Source organism: Oncorhynchus keta, chromosome 29 (genome assembly GCF_023373465.1).
Source record: "Oncorhynchus keta strain PuntledgeMale-10-30-2019 chromosome 29, Oket_V2, whole genome shotgun sequence".
Taxonomy (NCBI): domain Eukaryota; kingdom Metazoa; phylum Chordata; class Actinopteri; order Salmoniformes; family Salmonidae; genus Oncorhynchus; species Oncorhynchus keta.
The window spans coordinates 46,682,024-46,703,149 of NC_068449.1; the positions used below are offsets into that span (position 1 = coordinate 46,682,024).

At 41.4% G+C, this 21,126-nt stretch overlaps 2 protein-coding genes across 4 annotated transcripts; both read left to right on the forward strand.

Moving 5' to 3' along the window:
- Positions 1-446: 446 nt before the first annotated feature.
- Positions 447-11,286, forward strand: LOC118361909 (gastrula zinc finger protein 5-1-like). Of its 3 annotated transcripts, XM_052485334.1 has the most exons (4): positions 6,500-7,709; positions 7,950-8,099; positions 8,187-8,317; positions 8,512-11,286. In XM_052485334.1, exons 1-4 carry the CDS (start codon positions 7,421-7,423, stop codon positions 9,661-9,663), a joined length of 1,722 nt encoding a protein of 573 aa, XP_052341294.1. In that variant the 5' UTR covers positions 6,500-7,420; the 3' UTR covers positions 9,664-11,286. The 3 variants fall into 3 exon arrangements, with proteins under 3 accessions (XP_035598028.1, XP_052341294.1, XP_035598027.1); XM_035742135.2 differs by lacking the exons at positions 6,500-7,709; positions 7,950-8,099 and adding an exon at positions 447-811 and having other exon boundaries at positions 8,512-11,285; XM_035742134.2 differs by lacking the exon at positions 7,950-8,099 and having other exon boundaries at positions 6,502-7,709; positions 8,512-11,285.
- On the forward strand, positions 8,535-21,041 carry LOC118361899 (zinc finger protein 570-like). The gene is made up of 4 exons (XM_052485355.1): positions 8,535-8,655; positions 14,579-14,644; positions 17,270-17,400; positions 17,593-21,041. The coding sequence occupies exon 4, from the start codon at positions 17,893-17,895 to the stop codon at positions 18,799-18,801; it is 909 nt and encodes a 302-aa protein (XP_052341315.1). The 5' UTR covers positions 8,535-8,655; positions 14,579-14,644; positions 17,270-17,400; positions 17,593-17,892; the 3' UTR covers positions 18,802-21,041.
- The last annotated feature ends 85 nt before the right edge of the window (positions 21,042-21,126 follow it).

A 21,126-nucleotide genomic window follows, 5' to 3' on the forward strand; every position in this document is an offset into this window, starting at 1 on the left:
AGTGTGAGCATTACATTTGCATTTGGAAATAAAAATAAGAGTAACAAGTCAAGTATGAGCACATGTGAAAGTTGTGATTTATAACAGAGAAATGCTGCAGTAGCTGTTTTCAAAGTACTTCTGCCATTTTGTTTCATAGCTGCTAATCGCAAAAATAAATGGGAATTTCTATGTTTAATGTAATGACTAAAGGATTCCACCCTGAAATCATATAATTGTATGAAATGTGTTAGTAGTCATAATTCCATAATATGTGTGACTAGACCATTGTGTTGCTGTGTAGTGGTGTGAGAGTTGAGAGAACAAACAGGGAAGAGATTCCTTCCAAGGTCCCTCTTATCCGAGGAGGAAAGGAATGGCGAGAAACTGCCAAGGCTGGTAGAAAAGTGATAAACCTGTCTGTGTGTGTGTGTGTATATGTGTGTGTTGAGGGGGTTATAAACACTTCAAATTTTGGGTGAATTTAGAGCTCTCTGAATAAAGAACCAACCTTTTGCAGAAATCTGTGACTTTGCCTAATTCTTATTAACCCTAGCTTTACAACCTAGGGGGAATTGGTCAAAGCTATAGTGATCGTTATCATCATTGGGATTGAAAATTCTCGTGACAGCTTGGTCCTTTCGAGCCGGATCTCAATAACTCATTCTGTCATCCCATGGGACACCGAAACCGTGCACGGGCAAATGAAATATCCGTAGATTAAAGACCTTGCCCCATTCTGAGGGTTCTTTACAGGCCTGTGGCGAACTGGTACACGACAGAAACGGTGACGAGATCCAACCTACATTGAAATCTCAGCTGCAAGGATAAGGTCAGTAATCTTTATTCATTAGTTTGGGGTTAAATTCTAAATGTACTAGATTAAATTCCTATAGAGCATTGGTCAAGATAAATGTGAGGGAGAATTTTAACTGTAAAAATAACAGTAAGTAAGATTTGTATCGGGTATAGCACTGTATTACAGATCCCAGTAAGAAATGTAGAGTAAGTAAATTTGGGTCTGAAATGACTCAGGGTAGTTGAGGCCATGACCAAAATAAACCTAGTAAATTACGATAGTCTAAAACCAACCGGAGTAAGTGAGATTAAGTATAATAACAGTAGAAAGTAAAAGCACATACATAGGAGGTAGAGATACATACAGAAATAATTATTTCAGATTTTAAAAAGCACACACAGAAGTTTTCAGTGATAAGAAGATAATTACTTGGGTCTAAGATAGATATATTAATCAGTCGAAAGTCATAAGAAACAACGGAAAAATAGACTGTTAACCAGGGCCTTACAACCCCTGGGAAATAGCTTATTGAACTTAAGAGTTCTGGTGTTGTATACGTGTTTGACCTAATAATCTATCAAAAGTCATAAAAAGAATTATTCTAAGATCCGAGGAGAGATCAGCACATACATATAAATTGTGAGATTAAGGATCATAACAGATTATAGAAACACACACACACATTGTGAGAATAAGCATAATAACAACAATAGTAATTGAATAAACATGGGTGGCAAATCCTCAAAGAAGGTTCCGGAATTAACCGGAGATGAGGCATATATGGAATCTAAAGATAAAAGGAACATTTATTTTGGCCCAAAATAGAGCAAGAAGTACGAATTTGATGGAGGTCAAGATGTAAAAAAAAAAGCTAGAATGAATGATAAAACAGATACATAAGACGTGTGTGTGTGTATAATCAGGGGAACAGCAGGTCGAAGGTTTGGATACAGCCAGGGTGTGGCTGTCAGAGGCCCGGAAAAGAGTAGAAGGTAATAATAAAAGGGCAGGTGAAAAGCAGGAAGAGCCAAGTAGGATTAGAGAGAGAGAGAGTAAAGTATTCAGGAAGAAACAATGAAAGATAAATTGAGAACAAGAGAAAGATATGAACACGAACAGAGAGAGCAAGCCATAGCCAGGAAGAGGAAAGAAGAGCCAGAACCAAGAGAGTCTAACCTTTAAAAGCGATTAGCACCATGTGATAAACCAGGACTGAGGGAGGTTCAATCAGATTGGGAGGAGGATCAGTGTCCTCTGATAGAGCTTCCTAATCCTAGGGCAGGCGAAGCTGATCAATCGGATACCTTACAAGTGTATCGACCCTGGACTCAGAGAGATGTAGCAAGAGCAGTTGAGGGAATAGTACATCCAAAAACAGGAATAGAAAGGTTTAGGAGAGATATGGAGGGACTGACGGAGAGTTTTAAACTAAATACAGGAGAATTGGAAAGGGCTTTCCGACAGATAGTGGGGAAAGACTGGGCAGCAGTGAGGGGAGACTGGGTTCCAGGGCACAGAGGAGAACCGTTTTTACCATGGGCAGGAGATGGGGATTATGCAGACAAATTGACACAGCTTTGTAATAATCTTAGGGACTATTACCACAGGCGTGGACTTTTCAAAGATACGTGAGTGTAAACAAGGGGATGGGGAAACTGTTAGCCAATATTTAGAGACACTGAGAGACGTGTTCAATGCTAACAGTGGACTGGTAGATCCTAGACAGGGAGACGACGGACCTTACCACCAGAGACGACGGACCTTACCACCAACAGTTAAAAATAGCCTTCTTGAGTGGTATGAAGCCTGAAATTTGCCAGATCTTTAAAAAGATTCCGATAGGGTGGGGAATAGCCACATTGGCCGAAGAGGTATGCTATACACCATGAGCAGAATGGCAAGGAAAATAAAAGTAAGAAAGGACAGACAGGAGCAGAATATTTGATCGCCACTCTTGGGGAAATTGCAGGAAAGAGCAGGAATGATTTTAAAAAGAAAGGGGGAATCAGGGAGAGTAGAAAATGGACAGAAAGTGCTACAACTGCGATAAAACAGGCCACATGGCAGAGGATTGTAAGGCCCCACCAAGGAACAGTAGACGAAGACAGTTTAGGGATAGACAGAAAAGGGAACGTAGGCAATGAGAGAGCGAGAGGAGTAGTAGGAGCAAAGGCAAGAAAAAGGTCAGGCGCCCACAGCCAGACTCAGAGGAGGAATAGAAAAGAAAGAAGCAGAGCATCTAATAGTAACTCTCGGGGTAATTGTAGACCAGCATAAGGGAGGATTCAAGGGTAGGAGACCTGGGAAAGACAGTGGTAAATGGACCGGGAGCGATTGGAAATGTTTTAATTGTGATAAAACTGGCCATTTCGCTAGAGACTGCAAGGCACCCTGTTCCAGCTGTCATAAACCAGGGCATCTTTCCCGAAACGGTAAGACCAAGGGGAAAGGCAGGAGAGAAGATAAGGGGACATACAGAAAGATCGAGAGAAAGAGAGCGACAGAGACAACGAGAGCAAGAGTAATGAGAATCATTGCCGGAGTAATGCTTGGACCTTTAAATTAGGGCTATTTTCTGGGAATTGTCTAGGTAGTATGTGCCTGATTTTACGACTACAGACAATTATAAATAGGGTTATTTGCGCGGGGAGTTTGTCATTTTAATAGCTTTGGTTCAGTGGTAGAATTCGTGCCTGCCACATGGGAGGCTCCGGTTTGTTTCCCGGCCTATGCACCAATTGACTAAAATCTGGGTTTCTGTTTGTAATTCAACTATTGGTATGTTTTGCCTGGAAAGATATGGTCGTTAGTGAAGGTTTAAGATATAAACTGAACATTTTAATAGCTTGTTTAGTTTAAATTGAAAGACTAATTCATTCAAAATAATAGCGAGGCGATTTCGATGTAATATGTTGTCTGTTGCCTAAATGGTCTGCTGAAATAACATATTGAGAATGGAGTCGTATTTAAATAACTGAGTCAAAGAAGGGACAGTTACCTAAATCGAATGAATTCTAATAATAAGCGGATAGGTAATTGCGATATTTCGGTGGGCACAACTGTGTTTTGTTATTCTAAAGGATTGACTGATCCATTTTATACATTTGGCAATTTACTCTTATGCTGATGAGACAGCATCAACTTTTTAAAGGTTTGATATTTGTTAAACAGGATTCTTTCTTCCCAGGATAAATGTATCTAAGGGTAGCGTATGTTCAATTAAGTACATATACACATTGAGGAAGTTTAAAACTAATGATTGGAGGGAGTACAATGGAATTATCATTATTATTAGGTTTTGTTTGTAGTTAACTTTTGGGTTTCTGAATCGGTGTAGTATAATGAATGCTGACCAAGTGTTTGTGTTTTTTCTGAGAAAATGAGTGTTTCATTGTCTCTCTTTGGAATGTTTCCTGGGGGTATAATATTGGAGACAGTGAATGAGATAGAGGCCATGAACTACCAGGTTGAAAGGGCCTGGCAAATTTTTGTTTGTTATTACCTTAGGGTTTATAAATACCCAAACAAAATACATAGTGTATAACTATTTGTTAGTATTTATTTTATTTTAAATACCGTGTTTGATTCGTGTGTACTATTTATTTTGGGTTTGGTGAAGTTTCCATTTCTCTTAGTGTCAAGGTCTCTTAAAGGGGCATGCACACACATGGAATTTTAGAAGTTTTTATTTTCTGAGTTTTAATTATATATGTGAATTATTTTGATAAAGGAATGTTCTGAGAACCTGGGATATAACATGTAGAAAATGTTTGACGTTTTTTCTTTAATTTGTCTAATATAGTAAGAAACACTTCTTATAATGAATTGTGTGTGTGTGTGTAGAGGGGGTTATAAAGACTATTCAAATTTTGGTTGACTTTAGAGCTCTCTGAATAAAGAACCAACCTTTTGCCGAAATCTGGGACTTTGCCTAATTCTTATTAACCCTAGCTTTACAACCTAGGGGGAATTGGTCAAAGCTATAGTGATTGTTATCATCATTGGGATTGAAAATTCTCATGATACCCACTAATACATTTTTTTGTTTAGAATCATTAAGCACGGTCATCTGTTATACCAGGATGTGTACTGCGAGCATGCGCTGACCAACTGGCAAGTGTCTTGACTGACATTTTCAACCTCTCCCTGTCCAAATCTGTAATACCAACATGTTTTAAGCAAACCACCATAATCCCTGTGCCCAAGAAGACAAAGGTAACCTGCCTAAATTACTACTGACCCGTAGCACTCATGTCTGTAGCCATGAAGTGCTTTGAATGGCTCACATCAACACCATTATCACAAAAACCCTAGGCCCACTCCAATTTTCATACCGCCGTAACAGATCCACAAATGATGCAATCTCTATTGCACTCCACAATGCCCTTTCCCACCTGGACAAAAGGAACACCTATGTGAGAATGCTATTCATTGACTACAGATAAGCGTTCAACACCATAGTGCCCTCAAAGCTCATCAATAAGCTAAGTACCTTGGGACTAAACACCTCCCTCTGAAATTGGATCCTGGACTTCCTGACGGGCGGTAAGGTTAGGTAACAACACATCCGCCATGCTAATCCTCAACACAGGGGCCTCTCAGCAGTGCGTGCTCAGTCCCCACCTGTACTCTCTGTCCACTCATGACTGCACGGCCAGGCACGACTCCAACACCATCATTAAGTTTGTCAATGACACAACAGTGGTAGGCCTGATCACTGACAATGATGAGACAGCCTATAGGGAGGAGGTCAGAGACCTGGCCGTGTGGTGCCAGGACAACAACCTCTCCCTCAACGTGATCAAGACAAAGGAGATGATTGTGGACTACAGGAAAAAGAGGACCGAGAACGCCCCCATTCTCATCGACCGGGCTGTAGGGGAGCAGGTTGAGCGCTTCAAGTCCCTTGGTGTCCACATCACCTGCGACCTGGCCAAGATAAACTAAAGCAGTACAACACAAACAACAACAGAGTTACACATGGAATAAACAAACATACAGTCAACACAATAGAGAAAAGGCTATATACAGTGTGTGCAAATTAGGTAAGATAAGGGAGGTAATGCAATAAATAGGCCATAGTAGTGAAATAATTACAATTTAGCAATTAAACACTGGAGTGATAGATGTGCAGAAGATGAATAAGCAAGTAGAGACACTGGGGTGCAAAGGAGCAAAAAAACAAACAACGTATGGGGATGAGGTATTAGCTATGTACAGGTGCAGTGATCTGTGAGCTGCTCTGACAGCTGGTGCTTAAAGTTAGTGAGGGAGATATGAGTCTCCAGCTTCAGTGATTTTTGCAATTCGTTCCAGTCATTGGCAGCAGAGAACTGGAAGGAAAGGCAGCCAAAGTAGGAATTGGCTTTTGGGGTGACCAGTGAATTATAACTGCTGGAGCGCATGATACGTGTGGGTGCTGCTATGGTGACCAGTGAGCTGAGATAATGCGGGGCTTTGCCTAGCAAAGACGGCAGCATTCCAATCTTTGGGGATCTCAGACGATAAAAAAGGTTGAATTGGCTAGTAATAGGGGTTGCAACAATTTCAGATGATAATTTTAGAAAGAGAGGGTCCAGATCGTCTAGCCCTGCTGATTTGTAGGGGTCCAAATTTTGCAGCTCTTTCAGAACATCAGCTATCTGGATTTGGGTGAAGGAGAAATGGGGGAGGCTTGGGCAAACTGCTGTGGGGGGGTACAGGGCTTTTGACCAGGGTAGGGGTTGCCAGATGGAAAGCATGGCCAGCCGTAGAAAAATGCTTATTGAAATTCTCAATTATTGTGGCTTTGTAGATTGTGACAGTGTTTCCTAGCCTCAGTGCAGTGGGCAACTGGGACGAGGTGCTCTTATTTTCCATGGACTTTACAGTGTCCCAGAACTTTTTGGAGTTTGTGCTGCAGGATGCTAATTTCTGTTTGAAAAAGCTAGCATTTGCTTTCCTAACAGCCTGTGTATATTGGTTCCTAACTTCCCTGAAAAGTTACATATCGCAGGGGCTATTTGATGCCAATGCCGTACTCCACAGGATGTTTTTGTGCTGGTCAAGGGCAGTCAGGTCTGGAATGAACCTGGATGATGAGTTGAGTGTGAGTAGTAGGCCTAGGCCAATACATACTGATACAAATATGTGCTTCACTCAAGGTTGGCTTCTTCTTAGCATTCATTGCCATGGTTATCAACTGCACAGCAGAATTGGAATGTTAAAAAAAAGATGGTGGCAGCTGCATTGAAATACTTGGGTGTGAGGTTTTACTACAGAAGAGTTACAACATCGTTGGCCTGGTGTAGGATCAGTTAGGGTCAAATTAGTGGAATGGGGTGTTGGTATATAGGTGTAGGGTTAGTTGGTGGTGCAATGTTTTCCTTTATTTTTGTTTAACAAAATGTTACGTGATCGACCACACACTAGGTGGCGGCATGCACAAACAAAATGTGTGAACGCCATGACACCAAAGAATAAGAAGTAAACGGACGTGAACAGCGAGTTTCCACGTTAGTGTTTTTATAGTCATTATATAGACGTTTATTTAACACACTGGAAATCAAAATATGACGAATTTAACTGCACAGAATCACATACTTAATTCGCGTTGGAGACAGGACTTGATATTATATAGATAACGACAGCTAGCTGCTAACAATGACTAACTGTAACGTTATGGTTTTTCACACTCAAATAGCCTCCATCATGGAGATGCTAGCTAGTGCAGCCGTGGCAGATGTATGTAAACTTGTAGACGACGACTATGCAGTGTTTCGTTTGGAAATAACTCAAAGCCAAAAAGAAAACAGGGCATTGCGGAGGAAACTACAGCTACTAGAATTGAAGGTGGCACGGGAGCGCGCAGAGAGGACAATGCAACAGCGCGTCGTCACCAGTCGTCCCAGAATTGTCAAGATTCCGGACCGATACAAAGAAATGGCAAGAGGTACATTTAGCATTGGGCAGAGACAACCCCTCTGCGCATGTGTCTTTTGACGCGTTAACCAGAAATGGGTCTGTTTTTGGGATCGGATGCAATAATTCCCTTAATTACTTAGCCATCTTGCACAAAGACTATCATATTCTAAACATATTGATTTACTGCATTTCCTATTATTTACTAATTGAAAACAATATGATGCATGAAACAAAATCGATCAATAAATAATATATTGTAATGAAACAGCACGGAGCAGATCTCGAACCCTCGACCTTCGAGCCAGAGATCCGGCGATGCAGTCCCTGGTTCGAATCCAGGCTGTATCCCATCTGGCCGTAATTGGGAGTCCCATAGAGCGGCGCACAATTGGCCCAGCATCGTCCGGGTTTGGCCGGGGTATGCTATCATTGTAAAGAAGAATTTGTTCTTAACTGACTTGCCTAGTTAAATAAAGGTTACATTTCCCCCAAATCATTTTCTCAGGTGAAGGACATCTCACTGGAGGCCACATGAGCTTTGTGAAGCCAGTGGGAGACAATACATGGACAGATGACCAACCAATCACTGTTGATGAGGGGAGTGGAACCTCAACCCAGCATGTTATTGTGATAGAGGTTAGTGTAATCGTGTTACATCAGAATTACAGTACATCAAATGTGTCCCGTTTATTTCAGACAGGTCTGCTATTCACTTGCTTACATGTACATACTTATTAATCTGCCAAGGTTGAGCTTGTGCGACTTCCCTATGACATTGTTATCCTATTCAACTCATGTACCGGTAATAACCTCCTCTCTTAATGTGTCAGTCTGCAGATGCCAAGGCTGCAGGTCCTGGGGTGAGAGGAGTGGACCCACAGCACAGCAGAGACATCCAGACTGGTGCGGCTGTAGCAATGGAGGACCCCGCCACCACCCCAGCGCAGCCCAGCTCCCGACACAGCATCACAGAGGTCAGTGGAACGCGGAATGCCATCCTTAGGTCAGAGTCAGAGACTTTAACTGTGACACAAAGGCTTTTGCACAAAGGATCTGACGACAGGTCAGACACAGAGAGACTGGAGAGACTGGGCTGTCCTCCTGCTCCCGGCTCAGAGTATTTACTTTACGGTAACCGAAGCCTGGTTAATTCCCATCGGGACTCAGGTGATGCGTTAGAAACTGGCAATGATCAATCTTGTTCTTACACTATAGAGATGGACCCTGGCAACATATCCTTAGATTTAGAGACACATGCTGATCCGTCTAGAGGGGACTGGAACCGGTACAGTAGTAGTGTATACTCTGAAGGGTGCATAGATAAGAAAGGGGAAGGTCTGGTCGCAGATGAATTGACTGTGAAAGTGGAGGGCGACGTTCCTCCCGCATGGAATGCAGCTTGTGCAGGACTCTCACAGGGCAGAGATTTCTTAGATTACAGTTTAGAGACAAATCCAAATGTTGTGACCCACTCCCCTTTACACGTGCTCAGGGATCGCGACCCAGTGTCCACGTCGATTGCGCCTTGCGATTTACAAGGTCGTGTCCTTTTCGATCAGGTATTGAACTCAAACGACAGGGCTAGAGCCCAGACTCAGGGAGGGGGAGCCACATTAGGCAATAGTAAAGAGAAACGGTTCCTCTGCATGTTCTGTAGCAAAGGCTTCAGCTGCACCCAGAAGGTGGAGATCCACCAGAGGATCCACACAGGGGTGAAGCCCTTCAGCTGTACCCAGTGTCACATGCGCTTTGCCCAGGCTGGCCACCTGAAGAGGCACCAGAGGGTCCACACAGGGGTGAAACCCTTCAGCTGTACCCAGTGTCAAATGCGCTTCGCTCAGGCTGGTGACCTGAAGAGGCACCAGAGAGTCCACTCAGGGGAGAAACCCTTCAGCTGCCAGATGTGTGAGAAGAGGTTCTCCCGCCAGCACCAGCTGAAGATGCACCTGAAGGTTCACACAGGAGAGAGGGCATTCTCCTGAAGGCATATATATATTTGTGTTTAATATTTGAATATTATATTGCATCCAAACATTGTGTAATAAGGCATACATATATATGCGTGGAGTCATGTAGTAACCCAAAAAGTGTTAAACAAATCAAAATATATTTTATTTGAGATTCTTCAAAGTAGCCACCCTTTGCCTTGATGACAGCTTTGCACACTCTTGGCATTCTCTCAACCAGCTTCACCTGGAATGCTTTTCCAACTGTCTTGAAGGATTTCCCACATGTGCTGAGCACTTGTTGGCTGCTTTTCCTTCACTCTGCAATCCAACTCATCCCAAACAATCTTAACTGGGTTGAGGTCGGGTGATTGTGGAGACCAGGTTATCTGATGAAGCACTCCATCACTCTCCTTCTTCGTCAAATAGCCCTTACACAGCCTGGAGGTGTGTTGGGTCATTCTCCTGTTGAAAAACAAATTATAGTTCACACCAGATGGGATGGCGTATCGCTGCAGAATGCTGTGGTAGCCATGCTGGTTAAGTGTGCCTTGAATTAAAAATAAATCAGATAGTGTCACCAGCAAAGCACCATCACACCACCACCTCCATGCTTCACGGTGGGAACTACACATGCGGAGATCATCCATTCATCGACTCTGCGTCTCACAAAGACACGGCAGTTAAAACCAAAAGTCTCAATTTTACTTGGTCTTTTACCAAATAGGGCTATCTTCTGTATACCACCCCTACCTGGTCACAACACAACTGATTGGCTCAAATGCATTAAGAAGGAAAGAAATTTCACAAATTAACTTTTAACAAGCACACCTGTTAATTGAAATGCATTCCATGTGACATCATGAAGCTGGTTGAGAGAATGCAAAGCTGTCGAAGGCAAAGGATGGCTACTTTGAAGAATCTCAAATACAAAATATTTGGATTTGTTTAACACTTTTTTTTGGTTACTACATGATTCCATGTGTTACTTCATAGTTCATGTCTTCATTATTATTCTACAATGTAGAAAATAGTAAAAATAAAGAAACCCTGGAATGAGTAGGTGTCCAAACTTTTGACTGGTACTGTATGTATGTATGCATTTACTTATATTTGTTGTGTTATACAGGGCACATTTGAAAAAGAGACCTAGGTCTCTGTCCTTCCTGTAAAAATAAAGGTTAAATTTAAGAAAAATAAGACAACGTATAGAAAATTGGGTTCCGCTTTAAATGACAATCAGCTTGTAAAAGCTTCATAAATGTGCTACAAATCTATTACCATATGTCATGCTTCATAAAGGGTTCATAAATGTGGCATAACTGTGACAACCACCAATGTCATGTGACATAACGCCCTAACGTGCTTTATTGAGGGTGTCATAATCACCGCTTAATAAAGGCCTTATAAATCATATTATATTGAGGCTTCACAAATCATTTAACCCTGTCATGCATCTTGCTAATTAATTGGACATTGCAAAGGTAATACATTGGGTTCGATTTCCAGGACTACCCATATGTAAAATGTATTCATGCACGACTAAGTCGCTTTGAAAAAAAGCATCTGCTAAATTTTACATAATATATTCCACTAAAACATTTCTAGGATGGCACAACCTCTTTCCCTCTTGGGTGCATAGTCAATATTGGACCTGACCCCAACTTCCCCCCAAAAATGTATTTTTTTTAAATGACCCATTTTTTTATATACCAAATTCAGTTTTCTTGTTTTTTTCTTCTTCCAGGTTTCTCAGTTTTCACTTTTTTGAAAGGGAAAAAAATAATTTAAAAAACTGGATTATCGGTGTTCACAACTATGCTTAAACCACATCAGGGGATGATTTAAGGTCTGGGAAAATCTAAGTAACTTTATTTTTGTGTAGTTGCCGTTTATTTCAGTGAGCATGCCCTGCACCATTGTTTGGTTAGCAGGTGTTCTGTAGTGCAGTAAGTGCGCACATGTGATAAGATTCGACCACCAATGGAATGAGTGGAGTAAAAGACCAGCAACACTCAATGTTATTCAGAAATGACACCATATAGAGCATTCGGAAATTTCAGACCCCTTGACTTTCTCCACATTACAGCCTTAATGGATAAAATGTTTTTCCTCATCAATCTACACACAATACCCCATAATGACAAAGTGTAAACAGGTTGTTTTTTTTAAATCCAAATTACAATTAAAAAACAGATACCTTATTTACATTTGTGTTGAGCCCCTTTACTATGAAAATCGAAATTGAGCTCAGGTTTATCCTGTTTCCATTGATCATCTTTGAGATGCTTCTTCAACTTGATTGGAGTCCACCTGTGACAAATTCAATTGATTGGACATGATTTGGAAAGGCACACACCGGTCTATATAAGTTCCCACAGTTGACAGTGAATGTCAGAGCAAAAACCAAGCCATGAATTCAAAGTAATTGTCCATAGAGCCCCGAGTAAGGATTGTGTCGAGGCACAGATCTGGGGAAGGGTACCAGTGGCCTCGTTCTTAAATGGAAGAGGTATGGAACCACCAAGACTCTTCCTAGAGCTGGCCACCCGGCCAAACTGAGCAGTCGGGGTAGAAAGGCCTTGGTCAGGGAGGTGATCAAAAACCCAATGGTCACTCTGACAAAGCTCCAGAATTACTCTGTGGAGGTTGAAGAACCTTCCAGAAGGACAAACATCTCTGCAGCACTCCACCAATCAGCCCTTTTATGGTAGAGTGGCCAGACGGAAACAACTCCTCAGTAAAAGGCACATGACAGCCCGCTTGGAGTTAGACAAAAGGCACCTGGACTCTCAGACCAAGAGAAACAAAATTCTCTGCTCTGATGAAACCAAGATTGAAATCTTTTGCCTGAATGCCAATCATCACGTCTGGAGGAAACCTGGCACCATCCTTACAGTGAAACATGGTGGTGGCAGCATCATGCTGTGGAGATATTTTTCAGTGGCTGGGATTGGACTAGTCAGGATCGAGGGAAAGATGAATCGAGCAAAGTACCGAGATCCTTAATGAAACCCTGCTCCAGAGCGCCCAGGACCTCAGACTGGGGTGAAGGTTCACCTTCAACAGTACAAGGACCCTAAGAACACAGCCAAGACAAAGAAGGAATTGCTTCGGGACAAGTCTCTGAATGTCCTTGATTGACCAAGCCAGAGCCCGGACTTGAAGCCGATCTAACATCTCTGGAGAGACCTGAAATTAGATGTGCAGTGACGCTCCCCATCCAACTTGACAGAGCTTGAAAGGCTCTGCAGACAAGAATGGGAGAAACTCCCCAAATATAGGTGTGCCAAGCTTGTAGCGCCATACCCAATTAGACTCGAAGCTGTAATTGTTGCCAATGGTACCCTTTACTCAAAGTACTGAGTAAAGGGTCTGAATACTGATGTAAATTTGATATTTCAGTTTTTATTTTTAATAAATGTGCAAACATTTCTAAAAAGCTGTTTTTGCCTTGTCGTTATGGGGTATTGTGTGAAGATTGGGGGGAGACAATTTAATCAATTTTAGAATAAGGCTGTAACGTAACAAAATGTGTAAAGTCAAGGGGTCTGAATACTTTTCGAATGCGCTGTTCATTCTACAGTCCCTGAGTATTCTCAATTATTCAACAATAATAATCAACAATTATTTTACTACGGCACTCAGAATAGTTCATGCTCTAAGCCCATGTGTATTCCACATACAGTGATTCGCATTGGGGGCATTTATTTGACCTTAATGGAAATGTCACTTAAATATGAACAAATAAATAATTGATACATTTTTTAGGCAATTATTTTTCATATGAGTGGTTGACACTTCTATTACATGGGGGACTTTTATTCTGAAAATCTCAAATTCCACGACCACGAAAGTACTTTTTTATTGTTGCTGACATGACGCGTTCGCAAATCAAATTCCCACTTGTGCTGCCACTAGACAGCAAAAAACTTAATGTATTGTCATTTAGTTTACTACAAACTCAACCTTAAAAAAAAGTTAGTGTTGAGTTAGATTAAATACTGTAGCTCCTTCCTAAATAGTTATTTCAAATCATTGGTGACTTCACAGCAAATGCTACCTATTCGAAATGTAACTAGCTAGCAGGCTCAGCTAAATACAAATCCACCTATATACAGCGACATCATGAGATGTGTGAATGAAAGAGGAATATAATAATACAAATTGGAGTTTCCCCATCTTCCCATTTAGAGTTTCTGGCAGAGCACAGAAATGCCCTTATCCAGGATGTGTGACAAAAGGCATTTCCTAACGGATCTGCTAACTTTCTTTGTTACATTAAAGGTTGAAACCAACAAGCAGTACCTCCAGCAGGAAGAGAGGCAAGAACCATTTGTCCGCCATCTCACTGACAAGCTACACTATTCACAGCCCTGTGTAATGTTCAATGTAATCGCATTATACTTTTTGAAACATGTCTTTTTAATGTGTATTTGTTTTAGCTGTTAGTTATAATTCCCAATGTGATAATATGTATGTGTTATAAATGATCAAAGTGGTCTGACTTTAAGTACAGCGTCATGCATTATAGCGTCTTTATGGATGTGTAATGAATGAATGACTGTCACTTCAAACTAAGTATTACAGGACACTACATAAAGTGTCAATAAATAGGTTATTTACAGTCTGCTGATTTATGAAGGTTCTCTCATGATCCACAGGTTATTGTATGCTGTGAGAGGTATTTAAAATGGGTTGATGGACCTGCAAAATGTGTGTGTGTCAGAACCAAGAAGATTTGGGAGTAGTCCAACCTGAAATTACCGCACCAGGTATTACTCTAGTGTTCCCATGCTGGAGACCAGGGCTTGATTACAACCTGTTACAATGTAGCCAAGATTTTGTGACTGATCTTTTAGTGGGGAAGTGGATGAATGTGTCAAAGACCTGACTGGGCTTAACACCTGCACATAAGGCTCATTTTTGTTTTGTGTGTTTGTGTACTGAGGAACATGTAACTTGGTTCCAGAAGAAAGACACTTTCGATGTCTTTCGGTTGGGGGCTATCATCAAGGTAAGTGTTGGCTATTGCACCAGCACATACTGTATAAACCTGGGATATCAACCATTCAAAGTTGGCCTTAGTGGGAGTGACCATAGAATTCTATAGGAGTGACCTTACTGAGTATAACATATGTCATCACTAAACAAAGTCATAATTATGGCTAAATCCAGCCCATAAGTGATTTTAAACCTAACTAATGAAGGCCAAGTTTGATGCGTTGGTCCACCAGACCTTCCGCACAACATGTCACCATTTATAAAGCACATGTTTATGTCATTTGACAGTGGGTTATGTCACATGGTTATGCCACATTTATGAACCTTTTATAAATTACATATGGTTATGGATGCTTTTTTGCATGTATTTAAACAAATATATATTTAACCTTTATTTCACTAGGCAAGTCAGTTAATTAAGAACAAATTCTTATTTACAATGACGGCCTACCCGGCCGATCACGGCCAGATGTGATGTAGCCTGGGTGCGAACTAGGGACAGCAGTGGAGCCTCTTTCACTGAGATGTTGCGCCACTCTGGAGCCCAATGTTGTGCTTATGAAGGCTATAAACTGAACGTAATTTAAAGCGGGACCGTAATATGTATGTACAATATGAAAAAATAATTGGATTTAAACTGATTTAAAAGGGCCGCAAAATGAGCAGCAAATTCCTCTGGATGTTAACTCTGTGGATTTGAAACTAAAGTGACCCTGAATCAAATGGATCCCCCTTTTATTGCATACAGAAAATTATGTAAGGTGCAATAAATGATAGTACACACACAAAAAATATTGACCATTTAGGGTTCAAAACATAACTTTAAATACAATCAAAATATATTTTAGAAATACTTGTAATTATTGGTTGTATGATAACTAGTATAAAATGTCGACAATTCTGCGCATTTTCGCCTTAATTATTAATGTACAAAGTAATAGGAAAGGATTCTTATTCTGAAGGATTCCAAAAATCCGTGACCTGGAAGTACTTAGCTTGCTATTCTTGCCTGTTTCAGTGGTAAAAACATTTACGTTTTTATTGTTGTGATTTAGACGCTTGTTAACACCCTGGAAGTCTAAATATGACTTAACTGCACTGTATCACATACTTACCCTAGGTCATCTTTAATTCGCGTTGGAGACGGGGTTTGGTTGATTGATGTTATCTAGATAACGCAAGCTGCTAACAATGGCTAACTGTATGGTTTTTCACACTCAAATAGCCTCCATCATGGAGGTGCTAGCGAATGCCGCCGTGGCAGAGATCTGTAAACTCGTAGACGACGATTATGCAGTGTTTCGTTTGGAAATAACTCAAAGCCAGAAAGAAAACAGGGCACTGCGAAGGAAACTACTGGAAGTTAAGGTGGCCCGGGAGCGCGCAGAGAGGACAATGCGAGAGCGCATCCTCGCCAGTCGTCCCAGTAGTGTCAAGATCCTCGATCGATACAGAGGAATGGCAAGAGGTACATTTTTGCAGGAGGACGAAGACGGTGCGCTGCCTGTCGCCCCTAGTTTAGAGCACAGTGCCAATCTCCCCGTTTCCCTCTGCACTAGGTACAGATTGTAACACCAGATAATGAATGTGACTCAAAAAAATATTTTTGGACCATTATACTCGTAGTTACAGGCGTGGCTCTACAAAATGTCGCCAGAGATGAACTAATCTCACCTGGTATTGGCGATACTATCTTCGTCCTCGATTTGTGGAAACAGGAGTCTAATAAAAATGTTTGTGTCCAGTTGCAGGGAGTCCGTTTAATTTTAAAACTGTACATTTTCTAAATTCAAATCCGATTTTTGGTCCATGAAGTAACCAAGACCGGTGTCTGTCATCATGACGTTAGACAGTTTGGGGTGGACTCACCTGTCTCAATCAATGGTGGAGTTAATTTTGCTTGGTGGTGCACCTGGTAAGTGGAGATTCATTTATGGACCAATGGAATGGTCTAAAATGTCCAAACTCTGGTGGGTCATTCAAAACGAACTCAACCAGTGAGAGAAGATTTGAAAAACACAGGATTGAACATGGTTGGATTAGTTAATGGACCCCCCAAAAATATTTATTTTAATAACGGAGCATTTTCTAATTTCAAACAGACCCCCTGCAACTGGACAGACATTTTATGAGACTCCTGTTTCCACTAATTGAGGATGAAGATAGTGTCGCCAATACCGGATTAGTTGAAAAATCTCTGACTACATTTTGTATTGCCACACCTGTAACTACTAGTACAATAGATACCAAATGTTTTGGTTAAATCACATTATCTGGTGTTACAGTCTATAGCCCCTCTGCACATGTGTTCAGGTGTTTATCCAAAATGAGTTCTTGGTCAGTTTTTGGATAGTATGTATTCATTTCACTGATTACTTAGCTATCTGACACTATCATATTCTAACCAGATTATTGATTTCCTGCGTTTCTAATTATTTGCTAAATTAAAACAATTTTCTTATTATTTACTCAATGAAAACAATGACGCATGGGACATCAATCAATAAATAGTATATCTAGAAGTTATAAGAGGTGTTACTTTACATCATTTTCTAGACCGTGTCAATAGTGTACAATATAGCGATGAGCATTGACAGTAGTTAACCTAACCACCTCTCTTCTCCAATCACTCTCTCAGGTGAAGCACATCTAACTGGAGGCCAAAGGAGCTTTGTGAAGCCAGCGGGACAAAATACATGGAGAGATGACCAGCCAATCAATGTTGATGAGGGGAGTAGAACCTCAACCCAGCACGTTATCGTGATAGAGGTTAGTGTTGCATTTAAAAACAAATTGCAGTTCCTTTTGCAAATCAAATATGGCCCATTTATTTAAGAAAAGCTCCCCTCATCTATTCACTTGCTTACATGTACATCCTCATTTATCTTCCAAAGGGGAGCTTGTGAGGCCCTACATCAACTCAACTAATGTTCCGGTAATAACCTCCTCTCGTCTTCTCAGTCTGAAGATGCAAAGGCTGCAGGTCCTGGGGTCAAACTAGAGAGATCTGAAGGAGATGAGAACCCACGGCACAGCAGAGAAATCCAGACTGGGGTAGATGGAGCGCCCCATGTAGCCACAGAGGACCCCACCACCACCCCAGGGCAGCCCAGGACCCAATGTAGTACCATAGAGGTCAGTGGAACGCCGAACGCCATCCTCAAGTCAGAGACAGACACCGAGACTTTAACTGTAACACACAGGCTCTTACATACAGGATCTGACCACAGATCAGACCCAGAGAGACTGGGGCTGAGGAGAATGGGCTGTCCTCCTGCTCCTGGCTCAGAATATATACCGGTATTTCCCCATAGCCAAAGGACAGTTCATTCCCATGGTGATAGTGATGTGTTAGACACTGGCGGTGATGATCCGTCTTGTTCTTATGCTACAGAGATGGACTCTGGCAACATGCTCTTGGGTTTAGAGACACAGACTGATCTGTCTAGAGGGGACTGCTGGAACCAGTACAGTAGTAGTGTATACTCTGAAGGGTGCCTAGATAAGAAAGGGGAGGGTCTGGTCGTAGATGAGGTGACTGTGAAAGTGGAAGGCGACATTCCTCCAACACTGAATCCAGATAGTCACCTAGGAGACGGACACTCACAGGGCAGATATTTCTTAGATTACAGGGGAAGATTAGAGACAAATCCAATTGTCACAAACCACTCCCCTTTACACTCATTCAGGGATCGTGAGCCAGTGTCCACCTCAATGGGGCATTCCGATTCAAATGGCCTCGTCCCTTTCGATCAGGTATTGAACTCAAACGACAGGCCTAGAGCCCAGGCTCCGCGAGGGGGAGCAACATCAGGCAATAGTAAAGAGAAACGGTTCCTTTGCATGTTCTGTAAGAAAGGCTTCAGCTGCTCCCAGAAGGTGGAGATCCACCAGAGAGTCCACACAGGGGAGAAACCCTACAGCTGCCCCCAGTGTCACATGCGCTTCACCCAGGCTGGTGACCTGAAGAGGCACCAGAGGGTCCACACAGGCGAGAAACCCTACAGCTGCCCCCAGTGTCACATGCGCTTCACCCAGGCTGGCAGCCTGAAGAGGCACCTGAAGGTCCACACGGGGGAAAGGCCGTTTGCCTGTACGCATTGCGGGAAGAGGTTCTCAGAGAGGACCTACCTCAGGATACACCATCAGAAAAACCATCCCACTCTATAAAATGTAAACCATTCTACTTTAAAGCTTATTACATTTAGATCAAACCCTGCATTAAAGACACAGTTTAATTTTAATTGTTGTCAGCAGAAAAGATCCACAGATGCATTTGGAATAATGAGGTTAACAGATTTCAGTGTTGAATATTCCTGGGTAGAATATTGCATCTAGACATTGTGTGATATATAAGCCTAAAATGTCTGTTACATATTTAGTTTGTACTGAATAGTCTACATGATGTTAGGAAATGCCCGATTTCATTTTTAATAGTGTACTTAAAATGTGTTTATGTTCAATAGAATGAAAAGTCCCATTTTGGTGATTCTTTAGTAATCAGTACCAGTCAAAAGTTTGGAAACACCTACTCATTCAAGGGTTTCTTTATTTTACTATTTTCTACATTGTTTAATCATTGTGAAGACATCAAAACTATACAATAACACATATCTAGTACCCCAAAAAAGTGTTAAACAATTGAAAATACTTGAGATTCTTCAAAGTAATCACCCTTTGCCTTGATGACAGCTTTGCACACTCACGGCATTCTCTCAACCTGCTTCATGAAGAATGCTTTTCCAACAGTCTTGAAGGATTTCCCACATATACTGAGCACTTGTTGGCTGATTTTCCTTTACTTTGCCATCCAACTTATCCCAAACCATCTCAACTGGGTTGAGGCCAGGTTATCTGATGCAGCAGTCCATCACTCTCCTTATTGGTCAAATAGCCCTTACCCAGCCTGGAGGTGTGTTGGGTCATTGCCCTCTTGTAAAACAAATGATAGTCCCACTAAGCACAAACCAGATGGCATGACATCGCTGCAGAATGCTGTGGTAGCCATGCTGGTTAAGTGTTCCTTAAATTCTAAATAAATCTCTTACAGTGTCACCAGCAAAGCACCATCACACCTCCACACTGGGATCCACACATGCGGAGATCATCCGTTCACCTACTCTTCATCTCACAAAGACACGGCGGTTGGAACAAAAAATCTCAGATTTGGACTCGTCAGACCAAAGGACAGATTTCCACAGGTCTAATGTCCATTGCTCGTGTTTCTTGGCCCAAGCAAGTCTCTTCTTATTGGTGTCCTTTAGTAGTGCTTTCTTTGCAGCAATTCGACCATGAAGGCCAGATTCACGCGGTCTCATCTGAACAGTTGCTGTTGAGATATCTGTTATTTGAACTCTGTGAATAATTTATTTGGGCTGCAATCTGAGGTGCAGTTAACTAATGAACTTATCCTCTGCAGCAGAGGTAACTCTGGGTTTCATCATACCGCTTGATGGTTTTTGCGACTGCTCTTGAAGAAACGTTCAAAGTTCTTAATGTTCCGCATTGACTGACCTTAATTTCTTAAAGTAATGATGGACTGTCGTTTGTCTTTGCTTTAGTTGTTCTTACCATAAAATGGACCTGGTCTTTTACCAAATAGGGCTATCTTCTGTATACCACCCCTACCTTGTCACAACACAACTGATTGGCTCAAACGCATTAAGGAAATTAATTCCACAAATTAACTTTGAACAAGGCACACCTGTTAATTGAAAGGCATTCCAGGTGACTACCACATGAAGCTGGTTGAGAGAATGCAAAGCTATCATCAAGGTAATGGGTGGATACTTTGAAGAATTTGTTTAACACTTTTGGTTACTACACGATTCCATGTGTTATGTCCAAGTTTTAATGTCTTCTATTATTATTGGAATGAGTAGGCGTGTCAACTTTTGACTGGTACATCACATCTGATGACAGCGCTCTATAACCAGTATATGCTTACTAAATATACCTACACATACCCACACTAACAAACACCTACTCTACACTTCCAAATAGTTTAGTCAGGTTTGTCTGACTTGACTTATCATAGTGGACTTATATTTACACACACCTCTAAATGCGGAAGACGCATTTTAATGCATTCAGTTGTACAACTGACTGGGTATCCCCCTTTCCCATCATATTTAAGTTCTCCATGTAGGGTTTAACAACCATGAAGTCATTCTGTAACCACATTATAGGATGCAAACGTAATGGGGATGGGTAAACGCTCCGGAGCCAAGGTTAAATTGAAGCATCCGCCAATTAAAATCATTGATGTAGTTGCACGTGATTAAAGGCTTCATGTTAGCTGTTCCCATTACATAAACTTGCACATGTAATTCTATGCTAATCTCACCAGGTGGCCTTGATTATTTCCTGTAATAAATTGTGTATTTACAAATTAAAATGTTTCAACAATTCTTCATGGAAGCGTCCTTAATTAACAGAAGTATAACCGCACACTGATAATCATAGCAACTACATTGTGTATTTGATTTACTGCTC